Consider the following 26,188-nt stretch of genomic DNA (forward strand, 5'->3'; position numbering starts at 1 on the left):
TAAATAAAAATCGCAAACACAAAGCCAGACAAAACGTGATGAAATTGAACGGGAAAAAACCCATATTTGTTTAGCATGAGCATTATTGTGTCACAAAAGAAGTGGAAGTGGATACAGTATACAGTACTCGTTCGTGTTCTGACCGCACAGTAGTTGGCGTCGAGCTGTCGACTTCAAAAAAAAAACGTGGTTCGTTCTTTTCATTTTTATCAACTTAATCTCTCCTATTTCACGGCTTTGTCGAGCATTTTACATCCAAAACTACGTTTGTAAAGGCCTATAATATTCAGTTCATATGATAGTTGTTAAAAAGAAATTTGTTTAAAATCCTGCAGCCAACGAGAACAAATCCGGCAACATGCCTCCCGGACCTAGAGTAATCCCTCGCCTGGTATGTGTCAGTATTGTTGATTGTCTTCGTAAGAGTCTGTTTTGACCTATGTTTTGTTTAACACTCGTCAGTATTTTAAGTTTTTGCGGATTACAAAGCATCCAGAAGTTGAAGTAAAATGTTGTCATCAATGGTCTAGCTATGGTGTTACATGGCGAATGTTGTTGCTGTTCAGTATAGCTCGTAATGCCCATATAATCTATTGCACAACTAAGAAAAGAAAGAACGCGGAGTTTACGCCAAAGGTGTTGTCTTGATTTGAACGATAAGGTTTGTAATGGATAGATTAATGAAATGTTCTTCTATTTGGGTGGGTTTTTAATGATTTTTCGTCGATAACTAAACAATCAGCCTATGTATTTGTTGCTGATGGGCTCATCATTATTAATGTGTTTGCTTTGGTAGCAAGGTTGCCTTATTTTTCATCCAAATATATGTTCATTGTGTATTTTGTTAGAAAATGACAGACAGATCAAGTCTTTGTTCTGGTGGAACATCAGTTACTGGAAATGGTATTAAAGAAGCCAAGGAAAAGCCTCATCATCTTCAGAGTACTGCCACCACAATGTCTACCTTCCCAGTTGATGAGGCTAAAGAAGATAAAAAGGTGTCATGGGAGACAATGTTACCAAGTAACAGAACAAACACTATAGGTAAGAAAAAAGATCAACCTGTTTTATTGACACAGCCTTAATTTTGAATTTTTACAAAGATATTAGAACATGGGGGAAAACCACCTCCAGAAGTAGACGTACATCTACTCTTCGTCATGGTAGCACTCCAACAGATGAAGTCGAACTAGGCATGATGCCTGATCTTTCTCAAGGTCTACCTAACGAAGAAGAAATGTGGCAAAAAATGCAACAGATCCGGTCTCTTCCCATTACAATGGGAGAAAAAAGAATGCTAAAAGCTGAGTTAAGGGTAATATCTCTTTTTTATCACATACCATTTGGTTGGTTATGTAAGAAAGAACTGTGATGATTTTAGGTTGCACAAAATCTCCGCGTTCACGGTTTGGAATTGATTCGATTCCGAAAACGACAAATCTGGCACAGAGTACAGTCTTTTGCGTTGCAGATTTTATCATTTTTCTCTCCATGGAAACAAACAATCCGTTCAATTGAAGCCAACTTTGGCACAGGTAGACAACGTTTCTTTTCGTCATGACGTTTGCGTGTTTTGTTATCTAATTCTTTTCTAGGAGTCGGATCATATTTCCTCCTTATCAGATGGCAGATGCTGCTAAATTTTTTCATTACGTTTTTCGTGGTGACCTTGATTCTTGTTCCATGGGAAGTTGGGCAAACTTCGTGTACAAACCTAAATTTCACCGTTCTGTCTCCATCGCAGTCGGCATTAGATGGATGCAGTCGATCTTACAATGTATCTTCCTGCAATGATGAATGTATGGCTAGAAACGATAGTTGCTGGCTTGAATATCGTGCATCGGTCATGACGACGATAGCAAATCATTCTTCACAGCCATTATTATTGATCCAAGTACTGTACCTCCAAGATACTCTTGTTAATTTATCAAAACGTTAAAAATTTTTCTTCCAATTAGGATGCAGTGCAAGGCACTGGATGGTTGGAGTATACAGTAGCATTTTACGGGTACTACCAACCGGCATTCCTTCCGTGGGGGAATGATCAAGTCTACAATTTTGCGTTGGCTTATGAGCTTGTTGTCTACTTCCTCCTACTCTTCAGTTTGACGTGCATGGCCAAGTCGGTTGCCACTGGCTTCAAAGACAATATCGGACTTGGCAGGTCATGGCTTCATCAGTTCTCCGATTTAGCTTTTACGTCATGGGACTATTGCATCGACAGTTCCGAAGTTGCCCACCTTAAAAAAAAGGCAATTTTACATGGTAAGTTGGCTGTTTTATTTGATTGGAATAAATCAGATTATTTCTTAACCGTTTGTATTTTTCTTTTATTTATTAGCTTTTCGGGTAGCTTTAGCTGATAAGGAATATGCCACCGAGAAAGCAGAGAGAAATATGCGGAAAAAAATTAATCTTTTCTTCCTAAGACTCTCAGTCAACCTTCTTGTTATTGGAACCTTGAGTCTAGCTGGCTACATCATTTACTTGGTCACAGCATTTTCAGAAAGATATCGGAGGAATACTCAAGGAGAAACCGGCTCATTTTCGAATCCTGAAGATTTCCAAATCTTGATGATAGGATTTTTACCGTCTATTGTTATAACTGCACTGAATTTTTTAGTGCCCATCCTCTTTCGGGCAGTTGTTCGATTCGAGCGGTTCGGTGCTACTTTTGAAATTAAAATCACCCTAGTTAGAACTGTCTTGCTCAGACTGGCATCTCTTTTGGTACTTGTTTTAACCCTATACAGCAGCTTAGAAGAAGAACGAGGATCCAACTGCAATTCCGATCAAGATGCACCATGCTGGTAATTTTGGTTGTAATTACAAATACCAATCGTAGCCTGTTATTCACGTGTTTTTCTTCCTAGGGAGACATATGTCGGCCAGCAACTTTACAGGCTTTGCCTATTTGACGTTTTCATCACAATCTTTATTACGATTCTGATCGAGTTTCCTTTGGCACTAGTCTTCCGTCGTTCGGTGCCTCCCACAAGCCGTTGGACATGCATAACCAAACCCGAATTCAATCTAGTCGGAAGCACTCTCGATATGGTTTACAGTCAGTCAATATGCTGGTTGGGGATGTTTTACTGCCCTGTCTTGCCAATAATTACCACTTTTAAATGTTTCATTGTTTTCTACGTCAAATACTTCAGTCTGCTTTTCTATTCGTGCCCCCCCTCTCGCATTTATGGTGCATCAAGCTCCACGTCTCTTTTCATGAATGTCTTATTGGTATCTTTTATTTCTTGCGTTCTTCCTTTGGGATATCACGTCACCTCGTTGCAGCCCTCAGTCTCTTGTGGACCTTATCGTGGTTTCGGTACTGTTTGGTCCGCAATATCCAATGAGGTAATTTTTTAAAATTAGTACTTAGTGATTATCTTAATTTGGTTTTCTTTTTCTTTTTAAGGTTGATGCATTGTCGGATACGTTAAAAAAAATTCTCTTCTTCTTCGGATCGGCGGGGTTTTTCGTTCCTGCTATTTTGATTTTACTGGTCGCTCTCTATTATTATCGCTCTAAAGCGGTAGCACATCGTGCCGTAGTCGAGTCTCTTACTTCGCAACTGGTTCTCGAAGCTGAAGATAAACATTTTTTGATTGCAAGGCTATCTGCCGTTGGTAAACAGCATGTACAAGTTTGAACATTACGAACATCGCATCCTCTCTAAAGAAAAAAAACCCAGATTTACTTGGTTGTTATTGTTTTTTCATGTACTCAATTCTCTATAGATCGCTAAAAGCCAAAGTTGTAATACCTATTCCAGCTCAAGTTTAGTTAAATGTCCGTGTATTTCATCATTAATGGCGTCGAAGAAACAAATTTAAAAAATAGAAAAAAAAAAAGAACGGAAACCCTGAAATGAAGTTTCTCACATTGAATTTCACTCATCCGACGGCTGAATATTTTTTGTTTCATGAAAGTTACAAATACGAAGAAGAGACTTCAAATTACTAAAGGAAGGACTGACAGATGAAACAAAACAAAACATTTTGCAAATGAGGAAAATGTTTAAAACGAAACGTGCTATGTTACTTGCCACCACTGTACGTTGAATGATTGGGGTTATAAGGATACTGGTATCCAGTTTGTTGCGGCTGTTGCTGCTGCTGTTGTGACCATTGGTTGATTGAGGCGCTAGAGTAACTGGAGGTGGGACGGGCACTCCCTGAACCAGATCCGTAACTTGCAGGTCGGCTACCCGGTAGGCTAGGAGGGCCATAGCTGGTTGGTCTGGCTTGACCGTTGGATCCGTAACTGGCGGGGCGGGCAAGTCCAGTGATTCCAGCACCCCCATATGGTGTGGAAACAGGTCTTGCAGTTGCCGACGATGATCCATAGTTTCCACTAGCAGGTCTGGCGGTAATACCAGAAGGAGTACCATAGCCGCCGCTTGGAGTTGCTCTGGAGGCTCCCGTCGATCCATAGAGTGCTGACCCACCGTAAGCAGAGCTAGCATACGATGCTTGCTGTGGTTGACCGTACGACGAAGATGAACTATTCCCGCCGCCACTGTTGCTGTTCCAGCCACTGTGCGAATGTCCCCATGAACTTCTCTGGGGTGCAGCACCAGCCATCGATGGAGAATTCATCCATGGAGAAGGTCCTTCTCGTCTTGGGGCCGAATAGGAAGGTCTGTCGTTGCGTCTGTCGTCATAGCCTCTACTACCACCACTTCCACCTCCAGATCTGGCACCAGGGTATGGTCTTTCAGGAATTGGTGCATTCCACCCTCCACGGTTAACTGGAGGTAAAGGAGGAAGCGGTGGTCCTCGACGTGGAGAATAAGGACCATTTCTAGGTAATGGTGGCGGGGGTCCTCGATTGCTCCATCCACCACCACGGCCTGGACCACCACCGCCGCCACCTCCCCCTCTCCAATGAGAAGGAGGAGGCGGGCGATGTCGATCATCTCGGCTATCTCTATAAGATCGTGAGCTTGAGCTGCGATGGCTATTTGACCCTCTGGAATCACGATTTCTGTCGCGACCACTATGGTTGCTGCGTCGGTCGTTACGATCATTTTTATTGCGATTTCCTTGATTCTGACGTTGTCGTTTTGGCGAGGGCTGGCCGTATCCAGCTGCCTTTGCTTCGGTGCTGTACTTTTCTATGACTTTAAGTGCTTCTTCCAGTGCCAACTCGGGGAATTCGACTTCAGAAAACGTGTCATCGACGGATGGAATTTTGAAATTTGCTTTCATTTCCATAACGGCCGAGTCAGGTACGTCCTTACCTTCCTCTTGAATTCTTTTTTCTACTCGAACCTTGGCTTCTTCCTCTGTTGGAACAATTACCACAGCTTTGCGTTTGAACCCAGAAAAGTACGACATTTTTCTCTTCTGAGCTGTAGGATAGACATTAGTCTGGTCAAGGATGTAGTTCCTCCGCCGTTTGGCAGCAATTTCCAACAAAATGTTCAAACAACGGGTACACTTTTCGATCAGAACTTCCCATCTAAAGGAGAAAAGAAATGTATGATCATGTTCCTAAAGTAAAACAATCATTCAACGAACCTTCCACTGTAGTTTTTCCGACGAGGCAATCCATTGACCTTCATTTTATCAAGGAAAGCATTTGTGCCTAAAATATTGAATTTCCGATCGGGATTTTCAACCGAGAATTTGTTAGCCCAAGTTGTTTTCCCAGCTCCAGGCAGACCGCACATCATGATCATCTGGCAATCAGCCCTAGTAGCAGGAGTGAGGGCACCTCTGACGCGCGATTCGACTGGGATTTTGCTGGCCCACTCGTACCCTTCCATGGGCGGAAACCATGGTTCCTCTTTTGACCAAAGTTTACCTCGAATCGACAATTTTTGGTAAGAATGTGAGGAAACAGCGCCCGACCATTCAGTTCTTCCTTTGTTAATGTAAATGCTACGCCTTGGGCTGCACCATTAACACAAAAAGATATCTCGACTGTTTCTTTCTCCTCAGATGCGTCCTAATTATACACAAAATAAGACATTTAGAGAAAATCACTTTAGACCATTCTATCAGATGCTTACCAAGTAAACACCAACAACGTCATTCAACTGGAAAGGCACCCCATAGTCCTTGAATTCGCAATTCTGAGAAATTTTCGCTGTACCTCCATACCCATACGAAAATGGATCTTCACCTTTAACGGAACACAATTCATATAGTAATGCACATTGTTCTTGAGCACAAAATAATGAAATTTAAGGAAGTGTTTCGCCGCCATACCTAATTGATACGTAGTAGAATCGACAGACCATCCGACTCGCACAACATGATGATTCGGTTCTGATTCCTCAAGGTGAGAAACTGCCAAATTCTCTACCACCTGACATCAACAAAATGATAAAATAGTGTCGGCCTATAGCAGTTTAACATTGTAAAGAAATGGCTAACTTACCTTAACTTCGTAGCAAATTTTTCCAGTTAAAAATCCATATGTAGCGCGAGCACCGGCCCACATATAAGCAAATCCAGCTTCGGTCAGTGGAGTACCACTTACGAAATCCGTTTTGCTTATGGTTAAATTGAGATCTGAATTATACCAATCAAGCACGACTAAACTTCCATCCCATTCGGGTTCATCTTCAGGTGGAGGTCCTTCGGCTACTTTATTTACATTGGCAGGACTTGAGGATCTAATTGTACAGCCACACAAACATGAGATTACACGATACCTAACATAAAGTATACGACAGATTGATTACCTGTCTCTTTGTCGTTTGCTTCCCCTGTCACTTTTATCTTCTATTGTTCCTTCTTTTGATGGACTCTCACTTTCTTGAGTTGCTTCAGTCTCTACAGCTGACGAGGCTTCCATTTTCTCCTCTTCTTTTGCTTCAACCTGAGATGTTGCAGTATCTGCATCCTTTTCATCAGCATTAGGTTCTTCTGCTTTGACAACAGCATCTGTTATTTCAGCCTGTGATGTAACATCTGAACCCTTCTCTTTCTCTTTTTCCTCACTATCAACCAAAACTGTCTCATTTTGAGCAGAAGCATCTGTTTGGTTAATACTAACTGAGGCCTTTTCGGTATCAACACTGGAAGATTCTGTGGTGTCTTTTGGTGTTGAACTAGTATCTTTACCATCAAGATTACTAGAATTTGATGTCAAGTTATTTGTTACATTATCATTAGTTTGGTCAACTGTCATGTCTACAGATTGTTCTAAAGTACTATTCTCCATAAAGGTTTCATTTTTCCCTCCATAAACTGCCATTACACTATCATTTAGGGCAGAGTTTGTACTGTTGTCTGCTTCTTCAGCATTCCCTTCTTTAACAGCTGCCTCAGTTAAAGGAGGTGTATCAGCAGAGATTTGTTTGGATGCTTCAATAGATGTGGGTTCAGCTATAGCTTCCGACAAGGACTCTTCTGTTTTAAAAGGCTTGTCCGTGCAGCTGATGTGTGTTCCATTATTCAAAGCATTATCTGACACTGTATTCAACAAACAAATAATGTACACATCCCAGTTTAGTAATAAGTGAAACTATTTGCTTAAAAGAAAATGTGCACATACCTTCTGTGGTACCATTTGAGCCATTGCCTACTTGGTTAGGATTGGATGACACATCTTCATTTTCATCAGCTTCAGCATCATCAAGAACCTCGTCGTCCATTTCAGGTTCCTGGTCCATACTCGCGTCACCTAATTCATTCTCAGAAGTGAACATTTTGATTGCAGGCCTAGGTACACCGTGCTTCTCCTCTTGATCTAATGCGAAGCGAAGTCGTTCCACCAGAAAGGGCTTATTACCTTTGGAGTCCAAACCTCGGGCTATTAACTCGGCACGAAGCTTGACAACAGTAAGCTTGTCGAGGTCTTTCAGGGGCATTTTTGCACTCTGACAATTGAAATAGGGATGGGACTTTTTTTGCCGGGTTTGAATTTACCAAGCCGTCAAAAACCGAATAGCTTAAAAAAATGGCGTCGAGCGCATTTTCGGTAACATACGTTCACAACGCCATCTAGCGTTAGCTTTAAGATCCTACAAGTCACCATGTGTTTGGGGATGGGAGAGAAGGACGCAAACCAGCCTCTCCCAATCACTTAACACGTATTGCCTTTCCCTCCTTTTTTCTTTCTAACAATTCCTTGATTTCCATTTCAGATGGAAATGACTGAAATTAGAGATGGTATGATTACCGATGTAAAGTAAAAGCAAGTATCATTGTTTGTTTCTGTCTGGTAGCAGCTGATGCTAGACGAAATCTCATATATTCCGTTGATAGTTACATATTTAGTTTTTTTTACTTTTGCATGTAATAGGGTTGTCAAAGTAGCGGGGACCGTTCGAAAACGTAGGCATAAAACTTCGCAATGCATATACGGCCAATATGATTTCACAATTCTTGTTACCTTAGCTCACAACGTTGCAATACCGTAACAATAAGTAGGATCATTCCGATTATTGGAATAGTTATTGATTATATAATATATATAATTATATATACATTAAACCAACACAGGGAACGTTTGATGTTACACACTTTTATATGAGTACAAAGAATATATGTAATTGTGTTTTAGAAAATAAATGTAAGGATGTATTGCCATAGGCGGCCAAAAACAACGCGTATTTAGATATCCGGTTACTACTACGGAACCGGATTTATAAAGGGCAGGAAATATAGGGAAAATCCACGTATGACATCATCACTAACCAGCGTTTTTCCGTTTAGTTTCTGGATTTCACAAAATGCCAAGCGTCATTTGTTGGATGATTGCACTGCAAATACCGCTTTTGTTATGATGACGTGCGACTACCGTTCTCTCCTCCATCGGATGCAGACGAAGAACTTAGGCGCAGCGATCGGCGGAGGCGATCAACCAAACGCGTATGAAATTTTTGTAGGGAATTTTGTGAACCTATTTTCGCCGATGAAGTTACTTCCTTAATTTAAAACAAATAATAGATTTCGATGATTAAAAATTTTCTATCGCAGATGTAGCGATTGAGGAAGTCACCTCAAAACAGTTGGACAAGGAAGCAGTTCCCGCATTCTCAGGTTTAATTGGCGAAATCGGTGAGTCTGATTCGAGAGCATGATTGTTTCCGATTCGGTAGCTACTGTGCATCGAACGGAAACGTGAAGTTAAAGGTCGTCCATGTCGTAAAGAAGATCGGCTAACTGGCAGCCCGACATGGGCTGATTGGAAGTTAGAAGGAAGACTGCCACCACTGATCCTCAAATGTTGCTGGTTACGAATCTCAATTGCCAGGCTTCTTTTCCTATGGACATTTTCCACTACAATGCTACCACTGCGGTCAGGGGTGGTCGATAAACTAGGATCACCAGTACGGCTTTCTGTAGTCTGGTTATGTGCGATAGAGTAAGCAGAAGTCAGAGTTAACAAATTGGAAAAGCATTCTTTTTCAGTATATAACTTGGACTATGATCTTATAGGCTATATGAGTAAAAACGTATTATGAGCTATACAAGTTAAAGCTTCTCCTTACACTAAAATTCGTGAAATCACTTGTTGTTTCTAATGTTTTCATTTTAACGTTTTTGTTTTGTTTTTTATGAAGATGAGTAGAACGCTGACGTAGTACGAAATAACCCAGTCTAACATGCTAAAATCAATACAGCCAAAACAATCGACCGGTAGCAGATTTGCTGTAACATGCAGGTTTCGCAATTGGGCCATCCTTTTAAGGTACGTAGGTCTATTACTCCGTGATCGACAAACAAGCTGACACTTCTTTCTTAATGCAATAAAACTGTGTCGTAGTTAGTTCGTAGTTTGTAGTAATGACATGAGATAGATGGTTTAAGAAGCAATCACAAGTTCAGTTATTGGTTTGCTAAAGGCTGTTCTAAGGCGGTAAGTGGCGGAGCGGGAGGATTGTTTTTTTTTTTTTTTTTTTTTTTTTTTTTTACCTTTCTTTACAGCTTAAACATGTACTGTTTCTAAGTTAAGAACAAAATTGGGCCAAATAGAGGATTTTTCTTAGCTTTAACCATATAATCGGTTGATGCCCAAAGCCCAATGACATGTAGACTTCAAGCAGTAGGCCAAAATCAACAAGTTCTTTTTAAAATTGTGTTAGTACCTTGCCAATTACATATAAAAACAAATTTTAAAAGGAAAGAATATCGTCATTTTGGCTTCCCTGATTCAAGGAATCATATCTATTATTTGACATGAAACTCTTACCTGTCCATTACGTGAGATTTTATCCGGCGGATGAGGTTTCCGGGAGCGCATCCACACATCCCAGTCATTACGAACTACTGGTATCATGAACGCCATATACAAGTCAGGAATGGGGCTGGATACTCTAAAAGAAAAAAAAAACTGTGAAACTCTGAGCAATTTTTTAAATCACAAGCTATAATATTACCAAAAGTATGCGTTGATATAAAAGCAGGGATCTCTTTTCCCGAAGGATCCCAGCAAGCAACTGTGTGCAAATCGGAACTTGCTCTAAGTATTGATCGTTTTCTTTCAACGGAACTCCCTTGAAAACGCCGCGAAGGAAGCTTTCAGCGAACGACATCTATGTCTCATTTGGTGACCTAGGGTACTGAATAATTCCTTGCTGTTTTTGTTGGTTGATTTTCCCCCCCCGTTTGGCATCAGGTCGCCGCTTTTGGAAAACAAAAATTTTTCTGAGATAGCCATGGCATACACACTCTGGCATAAACATTTACCATCTATTTATGAAAAGTTACATATTCAAATGGAAACAGTACAATATCCATGGTGCAAAATATGACAACAGTCATGGATTGTTTTGTGCTGATGCTGGCCTAACTGTGGATGCCAACGCTCTATTTTTCAGATTTTCTAGATCTTGAAGTCTTGAGCGAGTGTGCTCCAACCTATGCCGAGCAGTTTTATACATTTTCACTGAGCCATAAGCTGAGCCTTCATGAGGTTGTCCTAAAAAAAAAAAGCTTGAGGAGTGTACTTTGGCAATAATCAAATAAAACACATACCTGTTGAGACCTGTGTCAAGTAATTAATATGTTTTGATAACTCTCCTTCAACATGATTGAGAGTTTTCAAAAATTGTGAAGTGTGACTTTCTACTTGTTTCATGCTTGCTTTATCTTTACTCAGTTCTGTAAGAGCTTGTCCTTCATTTGTCAAATCATTAAGGAATAGTTTCTTTGGTTATAATGCAAATCTCTCATGAATCTCTTGTTAAACGCTTACATACCAGCACTCTGAATGCAACTCGCGATTTCTTTTTCAACATTATCAAGGGCTTGAAGACGCTCAATAGGCATTGACGAATTTGCCATCTTGAAATAAAAACATCAACAATTAAAAATGGTGACATCTACTACGGGAAACAATAACGTTTGCATGCAACCTTCAATTAATTGAAATGTTGTATCCAAAATCAATGTGTTTTTTTTTATTGTTTTTTTCAGAAACAAGTTGGATTGATTTATATTTTATCTTCGAAATATTTTTGTGTTTTAGTAGAGCGGGAAGACGGAGAAGCACTGTACCTGTCCCTCTATCGGAAACTGAAACACTAGGGGCCCTCACTCCGTTCGCGAAGTTCCCGATAGGGTTCGGCCCTTGTTGCTATTGAATCGCGGCAACTAATGCTACTGATTATAGACTCGACGGCAACCGATGATGGAGAAGTTTCCGATACTCTTGGAAAAAAAGAATCCCACCGTTAAATCAAAATTGAATGCTAATTTCGATTAAGCTATTGTTTTTCTCTTAAAATCGGCCGATTTTAGAATAAAAGAAACTAAAGGGCTGTTAGCGCCCCAACTTTAAATTTTGATTTTTATGTTTAGTTAAAAAAATCAATGAGACAAATTGAAAACTAACTTGATTCTCTTCGATTAGCATTCAATTCTGGATTGAAATCATATATTTTAAGAACAATTTGAAATTTTGCTAAAAATGAAAAAGTGGGAAGGGTATATAGCCTTCTTATTATCGCCAAAATCTGCAAAAATTGTCGGGCTTAATTTTTAAGTCTCAAAATTATCTAAAAAAATTGACCTCTTGGAATTTGCTAAATATTGCACGTTATGATAAAAGTTTAACTTTGAATGCGGGAAAAATATTAGTTTTCTCATCAAGCCGAATGTTTTTGAAATAAATGGGACCAACACATTGCTGGCGCGCGCCAGCACTACCGCTTCGTTTTCTACGTTTATTTTAAAAACTATAAGCCTCACGTTAAAAAGAACTTGCGTATCGTGATTGTGTTTTAATTACGAATCGAAATCATGTATTTTTTATAAATGAGACTTGATCACGCAGGACGCCGAGCCGACGACGTCAAGCCGATCGTTACGAAAACCAGAGAGTCGTACTTATCATTACGTCCCCTACAAGCTGACACTAATTTCGGCGTGATTGCCTGAAAGGTGCAAAAACGTATAAGAGGAAACCGCCAATCGGTTTCCTCGGCAATCGGCAATCGAGCAGCCATCAAAGAAGCACGCTATCTAGTGGGAAGAGAGAAGCCATCTAGCGGGAAAATATGGAAGGGGGTCGGTCGAATGTAACACATAAGTTGGTTTTGATAAAATCTCTGTCGGGAAATTCATTTGAAATTTTGAATGACTTACGCCGGTAACAAGCAGACGAAGGCAAAAAATGACAATAAGAAGTGGACAACTGAGTGATCTTATTTCCAAATTTTGAAAGAAAGAAATTTGTGCCGTACTAAAATTAACAATTCCAAAATAAACTTAACATGGGACCAAAAGCAAAAACCAAGTCTATTCAAAACCGAAAGATTGGTGGGAAAAGCGATCATTTGTCTCGCGAAAAACAACCGGAGAAAGTCACTGAGTAATATGGTTAACATTTAGCTTCTTATGTACAATGCAGTTTTGTGTTTGTAACAGAAGAATTACAAAATCTTACAATTTCAAGCAGGCTGAAGGAAGGATTCCACAGAAAAGAGGATACCAAAGATATATGGTCTCCTAATATAAAAACTGTTTTCAAAGCATTAGCTTCAGCTAGATTGTGTGCAGCAGTTTGGAACAACATCACAGACTGTGATGAAACTTACAATTATTGGGAACCAGTAAGTTTATTTTTAAAAAAAATTAGAAAAAAACTTCATTTTATATCCTTTCCATTGACAGTTACATCATTTATTGTTTGGCTCTGGGTTTCAAACATGGGAATACTCCCCAGTTTTTGCCTTACGGTCATACCTTTTTCTTCATTTATATGCCTTGCCAGCATGGATCTATGGTCTAATTTTCCACTCTAACCAAGTTCTAGTTTTCTACTTTTTGAGATGGCTGCTAGGTTTTGCATCTACCACTTGTGAAACTTACTTTTATAAGTAAATACCTGAAAATTCATGTAAGACTATAAAGCCCATCTGTTAATTTATCTGTAATTTCATAGAGGAGTTCTTCAACAGTTTGGTCCGAAAGTTGGAAGATTGACTTTTTTGTTCCTTCTGTTTAGTGCTGGGATGTTTCAGTCCTCATCATCTTTTCTCCCTCCACATTTTCTATGTAAGGTTTAGCCATTATTTCAAGAAGTTCTGTGTGGCAAATATTGCAGTTCCTTAACACAGGTATATGACCCTACTCTTAATGGGAGCATGGTTTCAAGGCAACTTTGTGTTGGCAGTTCTATCAACAGCAATTTCTGCTTTCTTAAGTTGGCCTTTTGCTGGCATTATAGGGTATGAGCAAGTATAGCTATAATTTAGTCTCTTATTTAAAATAAAAAATTTACCTTTTTTCAGAATTGGAATTGCAGTAGACGCATTAGTTCTAAGAAAAAAATGGCGAATGTTTATCAGTTGGTGCATTATATCAACTTTCGTCATTCTGGTACGTCAAGTTTCCCACCCTTAACCATTTTCTTTTGCATTTCCTGGTTGCTACTGGAGTGAATTCACAATTTTATCTATTTTTAGATTCCTATAATTCTAGTCGACTCCTACCACTATGGGCGCTTGGTAGTAGCCCCATTGAATATCGTTTTGTACAACGTATTTTCTGGCCATGGGCCTGATTTGTACGGGACGTCTCCGTGGACTTTTTACTTTTTGAATGGGTTCCTCAACTTCAACTTCATTTTCCCCTTAGCACTCGTTGCTCTTCCTGCTCATTTGATTACAAGAAAACTTAAACCCATAAAAAATCAGTCGTTTCCCATTTGGCTAGCACTTTTGCCTCTGTACGTTTGGATCCTCATATTTTTCACCCAGCCTCACAAGGTTAGATCGCACAGCCTGTTCGCCATCCGCCTTTTGTATAATAATTTATACTTACGTCCTTTTAGGAGGAAAGGTTCCTTTATCCAATCTATCCATTGGTAAGTATTTAAATATGCTACTCATACTAGCGATAGCTTTGTTTTACTTGTTTCAAATTTGTTACTAATCGCCGATTGGTTGTTTTCCTTAAAGTTTGGACTTGCTGGGGCTATCACCTGGACATGTGCGGAATCATGTTTGAGGGCATTAAAGCTGTCTGAAAAATTTGTGCAATCCGTGACGTTGGCGCTGGTAATTTCATCATCCATTGTTTCTGTCAGCCGGATTGTTGGCCAGTACAGAGGTACGGGAAACAGTTTATCTTTTAATAGACATTTTCCACCAATAGCCAATTCTAGTCCCTGCAAAAAGAAGACGAAGATTTATGGATATTTCATATTTTCATTTGTCGGTTTCTCCTAATAGGATATCATGCCCCTATGGATGTGTTTTTAGAACTGAACCGTTTGTCGTGGGAAAATGAGGGAGACACAAAGGAATACAATGTCTGTGTTGGTAAAGAGTGGCATCGCTTTCCTTCAAGCTTCTTCCTTCCAAATAAGTAGGTCTTTAAAAAAATCCGAAAGACTCAATGAAGACGATTGAAAACAAAAAAAATAATTCCATTTTTGTATCTTTCAGCATGAAGTTGCGTTTTATACCCTCTGAATTCCGGGGCCAACTGCCACGTCCATTTGATCCGCCTCCTAATGGGACTTGGACAATACCACCGTACATGAATGATCTCAATAAAGAAGAGCCAACGCGATATGTAAATGTTTCTCCAAACGATTTTTATACGCTGAAATTGTCCAGGTGTAACTACTATTTGCTTTCTTATATCAGGCTACCCTAAAAGATTGCCATTATTTGGTGGATCTGGAAACCGGTCAAGCTACCGAACGCGAACCACAATATAGTCAAATGACCTCCGAATGGGAGATCATTTTTCAAGTAGATTTCCTTGATAATGCCAGGTAAATTGAAGAGAAAATTGCAAGGCGAGTGCTAAGTTCTAAAAATTTCTCTTTTTCTCCTGTTTACAATGTCTTATGTAGATCACCACAATTTTTGAGAGCTTTCTACATCCCTTGGTTTAGTGAGACTTATTGCAAGAGAATTCCTTACGTGTTGCTCAAGCGGCGGCCCATCTCCAACAAGAAAAAGAGGCAACGTTGATAACATTATCCAACGGTCTTGTATTCTGTTGTTTTCTCGTCATTGTTTTCGTGGTTTGATTTAAATGGAGTGAAACAGTGACATTGGAACTTTCAAATAGAATTAAAAGGTCTGGTGATGAAAAAATGATCTCGAATGCAAACTGTACAATGTCGAATTCATTCTCGACGATTGGCGCTACATGTTGAGAGCGGTGGATGGATACCGGCATCATAACAAATTTTGAAAGGAAATTTTAGCTGAAAGATCTATTGAAGGAAGAGGAAAGAGTGAGCCTAGAAATGGCAGGCTAGGAGTCAAACAGGAACAGTGGTGTAGAGTCAAAAGCAAGAAGAAAATCTATCATAACTGTTTCGGAAAATAGCATGAATTGTAGTACATGTGCCAACGAAAATCAAACGCAACAAAGCCGGAGCTGACATAGAATTCAACACGGCCAGCAAAAAGAATGTCTTCCACAAACAATTGGATGAGGATGCCTCGCTTGATGCTCTTTGTTGTTGGTGTTTAGTGGCGACTATCGTGCACTTAGGGGGAAATAAACAGCAATCCTTGAAGTAATAGCATAGAAATTTCGGCGTCACTTTTACACTATATAGAGATCATCAACGAAGAAGAAACGTGTTTTCTTGTAGAATCAGTTTTTGGTTGATGTCTTTTTCTTTCTTTATACACAAACACGGTGACGAAGACAACCAGAAGGAATCTAGTTCATCGTCACAGTTCACACAAGGATCCGAGGATTTCCCGATTAAATAGCCGATTCGAAATTACGTTCGTTGTCATCGGTGGCGCTATCAGCCGGGCTGCCTGCCCCACATATTTGCATTTCTATCTCGGCCAGGCGATTTTCGACCTCCCATTGCTGTCTGTTCAGTTTTGCGCTGAGTGACGTGTTCTCCGACTCTAGCATCAACAACCTCTCGCGTAACCGGTTGATTTCAGCCACTAATGCATCAGCTGGTGGTAAAGTCTTCATGATCGGTGGCTCCAACACCACCAAATCCCGCGACGTTCCGGGGGAAGTACTCCGGTTGCCTACACCTCCTGCCAAATCAAAAGCAAACATCAAAAAATCAGTTTCAGTCGTGGTATAGGCCACTGTAAGAATAAATGCCAAACATATTTAGCTGTCGCCATATATAACACGCTCGCTTGCACATGTATTGTGTCCGTCTGATACTTGTTCTTTTGCTTTGGAAAGATTCAAAACCAACTGAGGAGCTTATGCTGAGTGGCCAAATGTTTTTCTGGCAGTTCATTGGGTAGCTAAACTTCTTAGTTCCTCTGAGAAGAAAAATCACTTCTTACCCGGTTACGAGAAACCCTGATGGTAACAAGAGAAGTAAAATGGTGACATGGAAGAACAGAGCCAGTAGTACCGTAGATGGCACTCTTTTATTTGTTAACCTCTCTAGTCGTTGTACTCAGGTTTATTATTTCCCCCTCTAACCTACGCTCTTCACCTGGTAACAAAAGAATTTGATTTGGTACCAAGCAAACAATTTACAAAAAGAAGGATCAGCTTCTTTCCGGTTATTCCGAACGCGACCGTCTTTTAGCGAAAATGTCTTGCAACCGACTCCGAGTGACGACTATTGATGGTGTCCGGTTTTCTCGATTTGCCAAGTGGTCCAGCGTCGACTGGTGGCCGGACAACAGGGCCGGGATGCGGACACAAGAATTTGATTAGACGCCATATATCGTCAACTTGCAGGCCTGCTAGAAGATTGGCGCCGCGACGCTCATCGTCCATCGTAGACAGCCATATTACTCTAACTTGCTCTTTTGTAGCTATAACATGTCGCCTGTACAGTATATCAAGCCGCGGCCATCCCATTTTTCATCCTCAACTTGACGTGTAAGTGCAATCTTTGACTCTTTCGTATCCACTCAACGTAGTATCCTTTTTTTAAAACACGATCCCAGGTTCCTATTAGAGTTTGTCTCTTGTGAAGTTTCAATGTCCGTTGGGGACTTGAATGTTGCTCGTCTTTTGTTTTATGATTTTAGCAACTCGGGCTACGTATTCTGCCGCTTATAGACGTGTATACGCTGGACATGTATTCTGACATGTAAACAGGGCCTATATACATAAGCTCTTTGATGTTACTGATGCGTTCCGCCCGGTCCTTGGGCAGATTCAAGAAAAGGAAAAGTAATATAGAACAATAAAAGAAAAAGCCCTCTGTCGCTTGGGAAATCTAGCTGAGGGCCTTTTGGGTAAGGCTGTTTCATTTATTGTTGCCGTTTATTTTTTTTTTTTGGATCCCTAGTTTCTCATCAGGTAATACGTAACTACTCGTATGTGAATATACGTAGCCAAGCCGGTTGTTACCTAGAAGCGCAATGTGTCGTGTTGGCCACGCTAACCATATCATTATTTGAATGCACAAAAAACAATAGAGAATAAAGCAGGAACAAGTTCTATTCAGAGACAGATTCTACAACAAAAAAGGCTTTCTTCGCCCCTCTGATTCTGTAAATAAAAAACGGTTTTAAGCTTTAATTGTTCCTGTGCTTTTGTAAAACAAACTTAACTGTCCAGATTTCATGAAATTGCAATGTTTTTTTAAAAGTTCAACGCTCCACTTTTCGATGAGTTTCTGGCAACGAAATGCTAAAAGAAAAAGGGTTCACGTGAGATGTGTTTTCAACTTGTATGAGTTTTGATTATGCAGGACGCTAGTCAAGTGAAGTTCGCATGGTTTATTTAGAATCAGTCTGACGAGGACGTATGTACAGTGCTTTTGTCGCTAGAACTTGCCTCTTCAGTCCCAAGTGGTCTTACATGGTGGACACGCCCCTATTAAAATTCCCGACTTTAGTCGACGTGCACGGAGACGTTGCAACTTTTCTGCGCCCATAAAGAGAGAGGCTCCAGAAATAAGACTAGACTATTCCGGAAATGGCAGGGCTTTTCAATGTCCATACACAGGATAGCAAAGTTGGTTGCCTAGCAGAAAAAACAGGAACACTTACCATTTCGCTATTTCTCCTACGAGTCCGAGAGCTGGGCAAGCAAACAACAACTCATGGCCGTCCCAATTTCCTAATACCTCTATCTCTGTCCCCCTCTTCTCGTTTTCCACTGCCAGCAATCCCCTTGAGTTCTTTAACGATGGTAGTTTGTGAATTGCGCCTTTTTTCTCAGCTTCACTATTTGTTTTCACTTGCGTTAAAGAGAAGATTGGAAATGGCTTAAATTCAGGGTATCGTAGCCCAGTGCTTGAACCTGTAAATAAGTTATTCACAATTCGAAACATCGTTTTGGATCCATCTTCATTTGATTTTCATTAGATCACGCATTCGAGATGCGCCCCAGCGCCTCTATTCTAAACGAACTGTCAGTCTCTAACAGAATTACCACTATCCGACATTTTCTGACGCATATAGATCTCTCTATCTGCCACTACGTATTTGCTCCATCTCTAATCGCCTAAGAGATAGGTGTCACGGTATAAAAAATACATGCCGACAGGTCTGTCGGCATTCCATTTGTACCGAGAAACTGGAGAAACCCTTGAGACTGGGGCTAAAAAGCGCATGGCAACGGTACTGCATCAAAATGAATGTTATCTTCGGTTGGAAGGGGAAAATAAAGCTCCTGTTATTCCAGTATGACGTCAATTGAAGTTGTAGATTGAAAATTCTTGGAAAACGAATAAAAGGTGAACTTCAGTAATACCGACATATAGCCTATACTTAGTGTGTAAGCCAATGTGATCCAGGTATAGCGCATTTATCCTTTTTTTTTTCTTCTAAAGTTGAGTGGGCGTTACGTTTTTTGGGCATTAGGCCTGCATTTCCAGCTATTCAACGTTCTTTTATGGTTATGTTCAACGTGTTGAGCCGTTAGTATTGAATGCTTTACGACGGAAATCGCACCGTATATCTTTGTGGAAGGTCTCGAGATGCAAATGGGAGATGATACACCAAAAAAATCGAAGCAAACATTCTCTTCTTTATGCGAAATTTCGTAACTGTTGATTTTCTTGACAGTTTCTCTTTGCTGTTTTTAGACATTTTGTTGTCTATATGTCTGTCTAAGCGATCGACTTGCTTCACTGCAAAAGCGTCAAGTACGATCAGCTTGTTTGCTTCCGCGTAAACCCATCTATTTTGGATTGCGTTACGGCGCAGAACAAGAGCACTCATTGGCTTATCACCTTTTCCCATCGTTTTTCATTATTGAACGTGAAGCTTCTAGCAAAGAGGGCGGAGATGTTGGGAGAAAAGTGAATTCACACAGTAGCAACGTAAGTGTAGTTGACAAATAAACAAACAGGGTGTAGGCAGGATGGAATGATCAATGCTGCATCAAGTTTACTCTTCCATCTGGGGGTCTGTGAATGATGGATGATGATGCTCCTCTGTGAAAGTTGAAAGTGGCACCTATTTTCAGTGCTATAAACATTACGGCAAAATGTCTTTAAATAACGCCAACACTATGAAGCTATAAATTTTTAAAGACCCACACTTTCCTTATAGTTCATGCAGGCGTATCCGTTAGCGCTAAAACAATTCAAACCCAACCGTACACGGTAATTTTCTACCTAACCTCGGTTATGGGCTTTGTCGATTCGAGTCTGTTGTAAGAATACAGGGGAAATTATGATGTCGATGTTTCGTACCTGAAGCTAAAAATGCTGGTGGCATCAGTAGGCTACCAGCAGATGGATCACCAAAGAACTGCGGGGTGAGGAGAGGCTGTTGTTGCTGCAGTGCCGAACTCCTCCGGCTCGTGCGGAAGCTGCAGCGGCTCTCACCACCAGTGCCAGTCGATGAAGAAGACCCACCACTTGATCTAGGTACATGTACGGACTTGTTACGCGTTATAATTAGAAGGATTGGTTCCATGAATTCACCTGAAAATGTTGGTTGAATCGGGATTGGACGGCATATGAAGAGGTTGCGTGTTAGTTAGCTCCATCCGCTCGAGGGGAACCCTTCCGGTGGACTCGACGAGACCGGGCGTCGAATGACTTCGTCCTAAAGCAGCTGTTGGTGACGCCGTAATATTATCGTCATTATCAACGATCGAATACGTCACAAAGACGGAATGCTTTTCCTCACTCGTACTCTTTAATATCGCCAGACAGTGACCATCGTTATTTCGACTGATGATGTGGCAGTGTGCCTTTCACAACCCATCACGAGCTCATACACATACATTTATTAAGAGCTGTCTAGTTCCCTTTTTTAGTAATCACCCACTAGAGGCTTATATTGCTACCCCACATTCTTATGTGCGTGTATGCCCCCTACGTATTGATCCGTTTCGTCATAACGTCCACATTTTGTTTTGAATGATTGGGGATTGTCTTAGAAATAAGGGTCGTATAAATACCTTTTTCGAGGGGAGCTTTTTTGTACTTTTCCAGTCGCTTGACGGCTATGGCTTCTAATCGAACTCGGGCGGCAGGATACTCTTTCAGAACATCCCACATGTCCTTTTTGGAGAGCACGAACAGGTCGCTATAGCCAACCGAACGAACGGAGGCCGTCCTCCGATTGCCTGTTGCAAAGTAATCAATTCTCGTTTTTAGAAAGCTCTATTAGAGTCGAATTGGAATGTCGTTGTTTTAGCATGCATACCTGCTGTTCCCATATTGAGAATGCTAATTTCTCCAAAGTAGGAGCCAGCTTTCAAAGTAGCCAATACCGTGCGTCCATTGTCGGCTACCACTTGAAGTCTTCCACGATTGACGATGTACATTTCTTTACCGACCTCCCCTACAAGTTTTAGAAGAATGACATGTTAATTTTAGCTCACAAATTTCATGTGGAATACATTTTTAAGTTCCTTTCCAGAATACTGAGGGCTTTCAACTGTATAGGAGACAATCGATAACAACTTACAGAGTGTGATATACTTTCTTTTCTTTTTTTTTTTTTTTTAATAAGAGACTGTAATAGGTACCTTTTCGACAGATGTAATCGCCAGGGGAGAAAAGGACGGGTCTCAATCGGAGGACGAGCTCGCACAGGAAACCGGCTTCAGTGTTCTGGAAGATCTCAACTCGCTTCAGGGTGTCCAGATGAACGTGAATGGCAATCTCCGCTTTGAGTTTGTCTGTATCGTCAAGACGAAAAAGAAGGAGACACGAAAATGATCTTCTTCTGACACGACGCATTTATCGTTTTCCCATTTTTGTTTCAACAAACTAAACTCGATCTTAGGTTTTTTATGATTTCAAAGCAGCAGCCGGCTAAAGGTGAATTGGTCGCTACAAATATTACTTTTTATTTTGTCAATTAATACTTATTTTCTTGCTCTTTTTTTTTTTTTTTGCCCCGGCGTTCACCCTGTAGCAAAACCCAAATTTAATAAACACTTGGCACTAGCCATAAAATATGATTTTTGTTCTCTTTGGCAAGAGTTTATGACTTTCTACATAGAATGGAATTTATGTAGACTTAGATTACATCATAAAAGTCCAAAGCCCTTGATATTCACAAAATAACTGCATATAAATTAAGCCAACAAAAAGGAAAGAAGAATCCCATTTTGATATTCGTGCTTTTCGTTCAACCCTCGGGAATGCTACGAGAAATGCAAAACTGTCGCCTTTACCATATTTTAGTGGGGGAAAAGGCTTTCCCCTCCGTCTAGTTTCTCTCTCTCTTCCCGACGGATATACGTTGCTAAAAAGGTTCGTGATCGGAATCGGCTCGTATATACGTAGCGTTTGCATAGCCTTTTTCGCATAAGCCGCATAATCTATTATAGGTCTATATAGATATAGAGCTCTATAACAGGCTACAGTTCAGTTGAATCACGTCATTATTCAGAGCAGCCCTCTTTACCATTTTACACATCAGTTAACTCTGTTGAGCATCAAGCGTGCATCTGATGCCAGCACAAATGCGAACCTCTAAAATTTTCTTCCATCGATTTTTTCTTATTTCATTAAATACAGCTTAATTTATCAATTTTTAAATGAAAGACTATGAATCTTGTACTGCGTGTAAAACTCCGCTTTATTTTCTTATGCAATTTGAATCGCTGGCTTAATACGACCACGATGTAAAGTCTATACTTTTGGATCCAAACCCATCCATTGCAAAACTAGTTTCATATAAGAAAATTTATAGACCTGCCTAAGTAGCGTACCCCACTATTTTTGATTTTGCGTCAACAGGAGTGTGTAATAACGAAAACAACGTACCGGGTAAACCGCCGACGGATTTTTCCTCATCGGAGCTCTTCTGGGTGAACCACAAATAGTCGAACCACTTGATGACTTTCACTTGCAAGTGCCGAGGTACTCGACGCATCCGCATGTAGGTTTTCACTGCGTCCAGTTTGGCTGTAAACATTAAAAGAAAAGAGAAGCATTGCGTTACAGTCGAACGTGAAATATAGCAACTTGACTTTGTTCAATGGCTTCAACCGCCAGATCACGATAAATCTAGTCTTTCCATATGTTTGTCGATTATATAGCCATTGTGTGGTTTGCGTTTTCTACGCACTGTGCCATACTATACTCACGAAGGCAGACTAAAACCTAAGTCACGCTCTACTAGCTGGTCATGCCTGTAGCGATAAGCGATAACAACAAGAAACGAAGAAAAAAAAGGGGAAAAAGGCACACAAACAGTTCGGATTTTTCGCTACCCTTCACTTTTGATGGCAAAGCTGATATACTTGAATAGCTGGGGGAGGGGGAGGGAACATCCGTCTGGAAGATTGCAGTGGGGAGTACTGTTAATGTCTAGCCTATCGCACCGAATGTCGACCGTAGGCTATAATTTACCATTGAATATAACGCTCGAATCGGATCATTAAGTGCAACGCATTACACTAAAGGTCACAAAATAATGTACGTGCCAGCCGTGCCTACCATTGGCATTTATTCTCTATGTATTTAAATACAATCAGTGGGATGGGAATTCAAAAAAAAAACAAACAAAAATGATAGAATTCGTTAGATTGTATATATACTATATTAGCTATTACTATTACGGGATTCATTTCAGTCCCGGTGTCGTAGACCTTTATTTGTGGAATCAATAATCGGTGGCACTATATTTGTGTAATGGCCAAACAGTCGAGTTCCTGTCTACCTGAGTGATTGTAATGGCCGCGTTGCATTAACCAGGACATTGTTCATTTATTATATAGGTAATGTCTCCTGCTGCCTTGTCTCGCCTCGTATAGCATACATAATACGCACTTATTTAACGTATATATAGCTATATATGATTCGATTCTATGGCCCTCCATATTAATGGTGTATATACAGCCTGAATGTTCGATTGGTTGGATAAAGATGGCGCTATCTCGGCTTCTCCTTTTGTTCCGGAATAAGAAAACTTTCTCACATGACGGCCGGCTTTTATCGGATAATAAGCGTTACTCTTCCTTCTATATTTAGGTATACTGGTCACGTATAAACGCAAGTCTGCGGCGATTCATCGCTTTACGCGTTCAGAACGTCGTCGACAAACCAATTTTTAAAGAGGGGGAAGGTTAGAGACGATATATAGAGCTGTATAGTGTTAGTATATATCGCCACTTTTATTAAAGTGAAAATAGAGCGTTAGTAAAGTTGCCGTTTTCTATATTCGGTATACGGTGTAGTATACGGCGTATATAATAAAAGGTATAGAGCACCTTAATAACGTTGCGGATGAAATGAGTAGAGCAACCGAGGAAACTGCCAGCGACAAAAGAAATGGCTCAAGATAGTTCCTCATCATATTGCTGCTATTTATATATTAAAACGCTTGGGAAGAGGGTGGCGGAAAGAAAAAGGAAGAAAGAACATTGATGCACTAGATGAAAAAAACGAAGCGTTGGTAAAAAGATCAATGAGCTAAGCACAAAGGAACAAAGACTGGCAGGATGCGTTTTTCCATTTGATCTCATCCAATAGCCGAATTTTCGCTGGTGTTATACAACAGAGGCATTCCTACTTTGATGTAGACGCTCGTGTGCTTGAATAATATGTGAACTGCTCCACTGAATTGTAGGTGACCCTCGTGTTATCGTATTGTAAAAGGTGACGAGTGGATAACTTGCTTCTCAAGTGTTCGATTGTGAAACACATCATTTTTCCTCTGAATTTAGCGAATGAAATTGGAATGACAAAGAAGGCTATTGGCAGCGCATTATGCAGTGTCGCATCTATTCAGTTTGGACTGTGGCGTAATCTTGTTTCACTGTCACTATCTTATTCTTTTCGCTGAAAGCTGATTTTCCTAATCGGCGTTTCTTTTTTTTTCTGTTCTTGCAGACGCCTGCGAAGAAAGGGGGAAAGAAAAATGGAAATTGTTGGAATTTACTACGAATTTTGAAGTCACTGAAGTGGAATATAGATAGCGGAGACGTCGAAAGGCTTCGTCCCCATCGTTAACACAAATCATATTCAAACTGTCGAAAATATAGTTAACGGCCTACGTGTTCGTTTACACGAACAGCAATAATCTAATGTCTATTTTTTCGTGTTTAGCAAATATGGTGCCCTGGCAAACAGATCCCATGCACTCGAGACATTCAAACAGGAGTTTGAAAAATTATTTCAAAAGTGTGTCGTTGGATTAAACGAGCGGATCAAGTATCGTTTTACACTAAATTGTATAAGTTACTGGTTAGCCATATAAGTAATGAAGTTAAAAATAAAAAAATGAGAAGAGTGGTCTTGGTGGTTACGCGTCAAATTCGATGTAAAGGATATGAAATGCCTCTGTACATAACGGGTTTTTATCTTATCGTGAGGTCGAGCCCTTGGGTGTACACGAAGAACCGGAGCGGTCGATAATTGAACCCTGACCGAACTCCGTGTCCAGTGCGATTCCTTGTAAACAAAATTAGAGAAGACCTAACCAGATCGTAGTCAGTGTTACGTCTCGACCCAAACTACGAACATCGCCATGCATTTTTTAGTAAGGAATTATGTGATGTGTTGTGGTAGTAAATTGGTCACAATGGTCCGTTTTCTTTCTGTATAGCCTATACCCTCTGACCTTATTTGTTTGTCTTCTTTTCCTTTGGCAAAGGTTCTTTTCTCTGCGTTTATCGCAGCAGCAACGACAGCCCCCGTGATCCAAAATTCCGGAATAACGTCGCAATTAATGGGCCGCACAACTCCGATATTTGCTGGGTCAAGCGTGAACATGTACAGCCCGTTTTACTACCTAACCACCAAACTGAAACTTTTGCCAAAAGACATTATCATTTGCATCATTAATCCTACAAAGTGTGATCCTCCTCTATCTGCTCCTACTGGTTACATTGCTCCGCTCCCTGAGGCTAAAGTTCCGTACAGTGAAACTTCCGTTGGTGATGACATGCCGCATGTTGACGTTTTTGATACGGCCGTTGCTTCCCAGCAGACGGATGAAAGCGATCATTTTCCCCGGGACAAGCCAATACAACAGAGTTCGACTTCTGACGAGTCAACTAACCACCACACGATTTACAAACATCAATCGATCCAGATAAGTTCGGAGAATTTCACAGCTCAACGTTCAAACATGCAGATTCCCGTTACCGAACCGGGTTCACAGGACAAGACCAAAGTCCATTTCGACATGCTCGCGCATACAGCGAACTAAGTTTGCTTTCACATTTGCTAGCGCCACAAAATTCGATTATTGCGTATGATACGTCATCATTTTGAATAAAACCTTGTTTTTTAAATATTTTAACGCATTTCTATTTATTTCTCAATTGTACCAATCGAGATTGCTCATGTTCTTTCCACGAAATTCGGCAGGAAAGAAACGTTCGAGACAACACACGACGATTGGCGTTTTATAATAAAACGTCTCACAGCATAATTGCAG

At 40.4% G+C, this 26,188-nt stretch overlaps 7 protein-coding genes across 13 annotated transcripts in view; 3 read left to right on the forward strand and 4 right to left on the reverse strand.

Moving 5' to 3' along the window:
- Positions 1-85: 85 nt before the first annotated feature.
- LOC116916158 (transmembrane channel-like protein 7) lies at positions 86-3,871 on the forward strand. 3 transcript variants are annotated; one of them, XM_032921363.2, is made up of 10 exons: positions 86-189; positions 336-391; positions 849-1,044; positions 1,104-1,315; positions 1,382-1,535; positions 1,596-1,894; positions 1,959-2,265; positions 2,342-2,810; positions 2,874-3,357; positions 3,419-3,871. In XM_032921363.2, the coding sequence occupies exons 2-10, from the start codon at positions 359-361 to the stop codon at positions 3,650-3,652; spliced, it is 2,388 nt and encodes a 795-aa protein (XP_032777254.2). In that variant the 5' UTR covers positions 86-189; positions 336-358; the 3' UTR covers positions 3,653-3,871. The 3 variants fall into 3 exon arrangements, with proteins under 3 accessions (XP_032777254.2, XP_032777251.2, XP_032777252.2); XM_032921360.2 differs by having other exon boundaries at positions 135-269; XM_032921361.2 differs by lacking the exons at positions 86-189; positions 336-391 and adding an exon at positions 398-661.
- Positions 3,782-7,943, reverse strand: LOC116916156 (heterogeneous nuclear ribonucleoprotein U-like protein 1). The gene is given in 8 exon segments (XM_032921358.2): positions 3,782-5,466; positions 5,526-5,799; positions 5,802-5,955; positions 6,020-6,132; positions 6,219-6,318; positions 6,391-6,628; positions 6,698-7,430; positions 7,513-7,943. Coding segments are annotated over 8 exon segments (3,354 nt in total). The 5' UTR covers positions 7,829-7,943; the 3' UTR covers positions 3,782-4,040.
- A 221-nt stretch (positions 7,944-8,164) lies between these two features.
- LOC116916161 lies at positions 8,165-10,483 on the reverse strand. The gene is made up of 4 exons (XM_032921368.2): positions 10,343-10,483; positions 10,156-10,279; positions 8,962-9,309; positions 8,165-8,887 (listed from the first exon to the last, which is right to left on the reverse strand). The coding sequence occupies exons 2-4, from the start codon at positions 10,249-10,251 to the stop codon at positions 8,741-8,743; spliced, it is 591 nt and encodes a 196-aa protein (XP_032777259.1). The 5' UTR covers positions 10,252-10,279; positions 10,343-10,483; the 3' UTR covers positions 8,165-8,740.
- On the reverse strand, positions 10,448-11,487 carry LOC123466244 (mediator of RNA polymerase II transcription subunit 11-like). 3 transcript variants are annotated; one of them, XR_006643588.1, is made up of 5 exons: positions 11,321-11,456; positions 11,165-11,249; positions 10,941-11,081; positions 10,653-10,884; positions 10,448-10,588 (listed from the first exon to the last, which is right to left on the reverse strand). XR_006643588.1 is itself a non-coding variant. In XM_045169762.1 (4 exons), the coding sequence occupies exons 2-4, from the start codon at positions 11,247-11,249 to the stop codon at positions 10,724-10,726; spliced, it is 387 nt and encodes a 128-aa protein (XP_045025697.1). In that variant the 5' UTR covers positions 11,463-11,487; the 3' UTR covers positions 10,635-10,723. The 3 variants fall into 3 exon arrangements, 2 of the variants coding, with proteins under 2 accessions (XP_045025697.1, XP_045025696.1); XM_045169762.1 differs by lacking the exons at positions 10,448-10,588; positions 11,321-11,456 and adding an exon at positions 11,463-11,487 and having other exon boundaries at positions 10,635-10,884; XM_045169761.1 differs by lacking the exon at positions 10,448-10,588 and having other exon boundaries at positions 10,635-10,884.
- A 984-nt stretch (positions 11,488-12,471) lies between these two features.
- Positions 12,472-15,520, forward strand: LOC123470090 (alpha-1,2-mannosyltransferase ALG9-like). Its single transcript, XM_045169763.1, is given in 13 exon segments — positions 12,472-12,777; positions 12,862-13,018; positions 13,080-13,285; positions 13,351-13,500; positions 13,544-13,636; positions 13,700-13,787; positions 13,874-14,176; positions 14,242-14,274; positions 14,369-14,519; positions 14,642-14,777; positions 14,858-14,987; positions 15,062-15,192; positions 15,274-15,520. Coding segments are annotated over 13 exon segments (1,797 nt in total). The 5' UTR covers positions 12,472-12,679; the 3' UTR covers positions 15,395-15,520.
- Positions 15,395-26,188, reverse strand: part of LOC116916157 (cyclic nucleotide-gated olfactory channel) — a 46,698-nt gene continuing 35,904 nt past the window's right edge. For both annotated transcript variants that reach the window (XM_045169757.1, XM_045169756.1), the window contains 7 exons: positions 22,567-22,707; positions 21,318-21,470; positions 20,993-21,130; positions 20,745-20,912; positions 20,263-20,395; positions 20,029-20,201; positions 15,395-16,441 (listed from right to left, as the gene is read on the reverse strand). In XM_045169757.1, the coding sequence (XP_045025692.1) occupies positions 16,146-16,441; positions 20,029-20,201; positions 20,263-20,395; positions 20,745-20,912; positions 20,993-21,130; positions 21,318-21,470; positions 22,567-22,707 (1,202 nt within the window). In that variant the 3' untranslated portion in view covers positions 15,395-16,145. The remainder of the gene's footprint in view (positions 16,442-20,028; positions 20,202-20,262; positions 20,396-20,744; positions 20,913-20,992; positions 21,131-21,317; positions 21,471-22,566; positions 22,708-26,188) is intronic.
- Positions 25,128-26,044, forward strand: LOC116916160. 2 transcript variants are annotated; one of them, XM_032921367.2, is made up of 2 exons: positions 25,128-25,285; positions 25,400-26,044. In XM_032921367.2, exons 1-2 carry the CDS (start codon positions 25,274-25,276, stop codon positions 25,955-25,957), a joined length of 570 nt encoding a protein of 189 aa, XP_032777258.2. In that variant the 5' UTR covers positions 25,128-25,273; the 3' UTR covers positions 25,958-26,044. The 2 variants fall into 2 exon arrangements, with proteins under 2 accessions (XP_032777258.2, XP_045025694.1); XM_045169759.1 differs by having other exon boundaries at positions 25,185-25,330.

The sequence above is a fragment of the Daphnia magna genome, linkage group LG2 (assembly GCF_020631705.1).
Source record: "Daphnia magna isolate NIES linkage group LG2, ASM2063170v1.1, whole genome shotgun sequence".
Lineage (NCBI taxonomy): Eukaryota > Metazoa > Arthropoda > Branchiopoda > Diplostraca > Daphniidae > Daphnia > Daphnia magna.

Bases quoted from the DNA above. Each gene is read 5' to 3' on its own strand.
- LOC116916158 (XM_032921363.2), top strand. From the start codon at position 359: ATGCCTCCCGGACCTAGAGTAATCCCTCGCCTG. The intron at 1,536-1,595 runs GTAGACAACGTT...ATTCTTTTCTAG, and splicing joins TGAAGCCAACTTTGGCACAG to GAGTCGGATCATATTTCCTC. The intron at 2,811-2,873 runs GTAATTTTGGTT...TTTTCTTCCTAG, and splicing joins GATCAAGATGCACCATGCTG to GGAGACATATGTCGGCCAGC.
- LOC116916161 (XM_032921368.2), bottom strand. From the start codon at position 10,251: ATGGCGTTCATGATACCAGTAGTTCGTAATGACTGGGATGTGTGGATG. The intron at 9,310-10,155 runs GTAAGAGTTTCA...GCACATAACCAG, and splicing joins AAATCTCACGTAATGGACAG to ACTACAGAAAGCCGTACTGG. The intron at 8,888-8,961 runs GTGACTTCCTCA...TTTTAAATTAAG, and splicing joins CCTTGTCCAACTGTTTTGAG to GAAGTAACTTCATCGGCGAA.
- LOC123466244 (XM_045169762.1), bottom strand. From the start codon at position 11,249: ATGGCAAATTCGTCAATGCCTATTGAGCGTCTTCAAGCCCTTGATAAT. The intron at 11,082-11,164 runs GTATGTAAGCGT...TGACAAATGAAG, and splicing joins GAGTTGCATTCAGAGTGCTG to GACAAGCTCTTACAGAACTG. The intron at 10,885-10,940 runs GTATGTGTTTTA...TTTTTTTTTTAG, and splicing joins CTTGACACAGGTCTCAACAG to GACAACCTCATGAAGGCTCA.
- LOC116916160 (XM_045169759.1), top strand. From the start codon at position 25,274: ATGCATTTTTTAGTAAGGAATTATGTGATGTGTTGTGGTAGTAAATTG. The intron at 25,331-25,399 runs GTCCGTTTTCTT...CCTTTGGCAAAG, and splicing joins GTAGTAAATTGGTCACAATG to GTTCTTTTCTCTGCGTTTAT.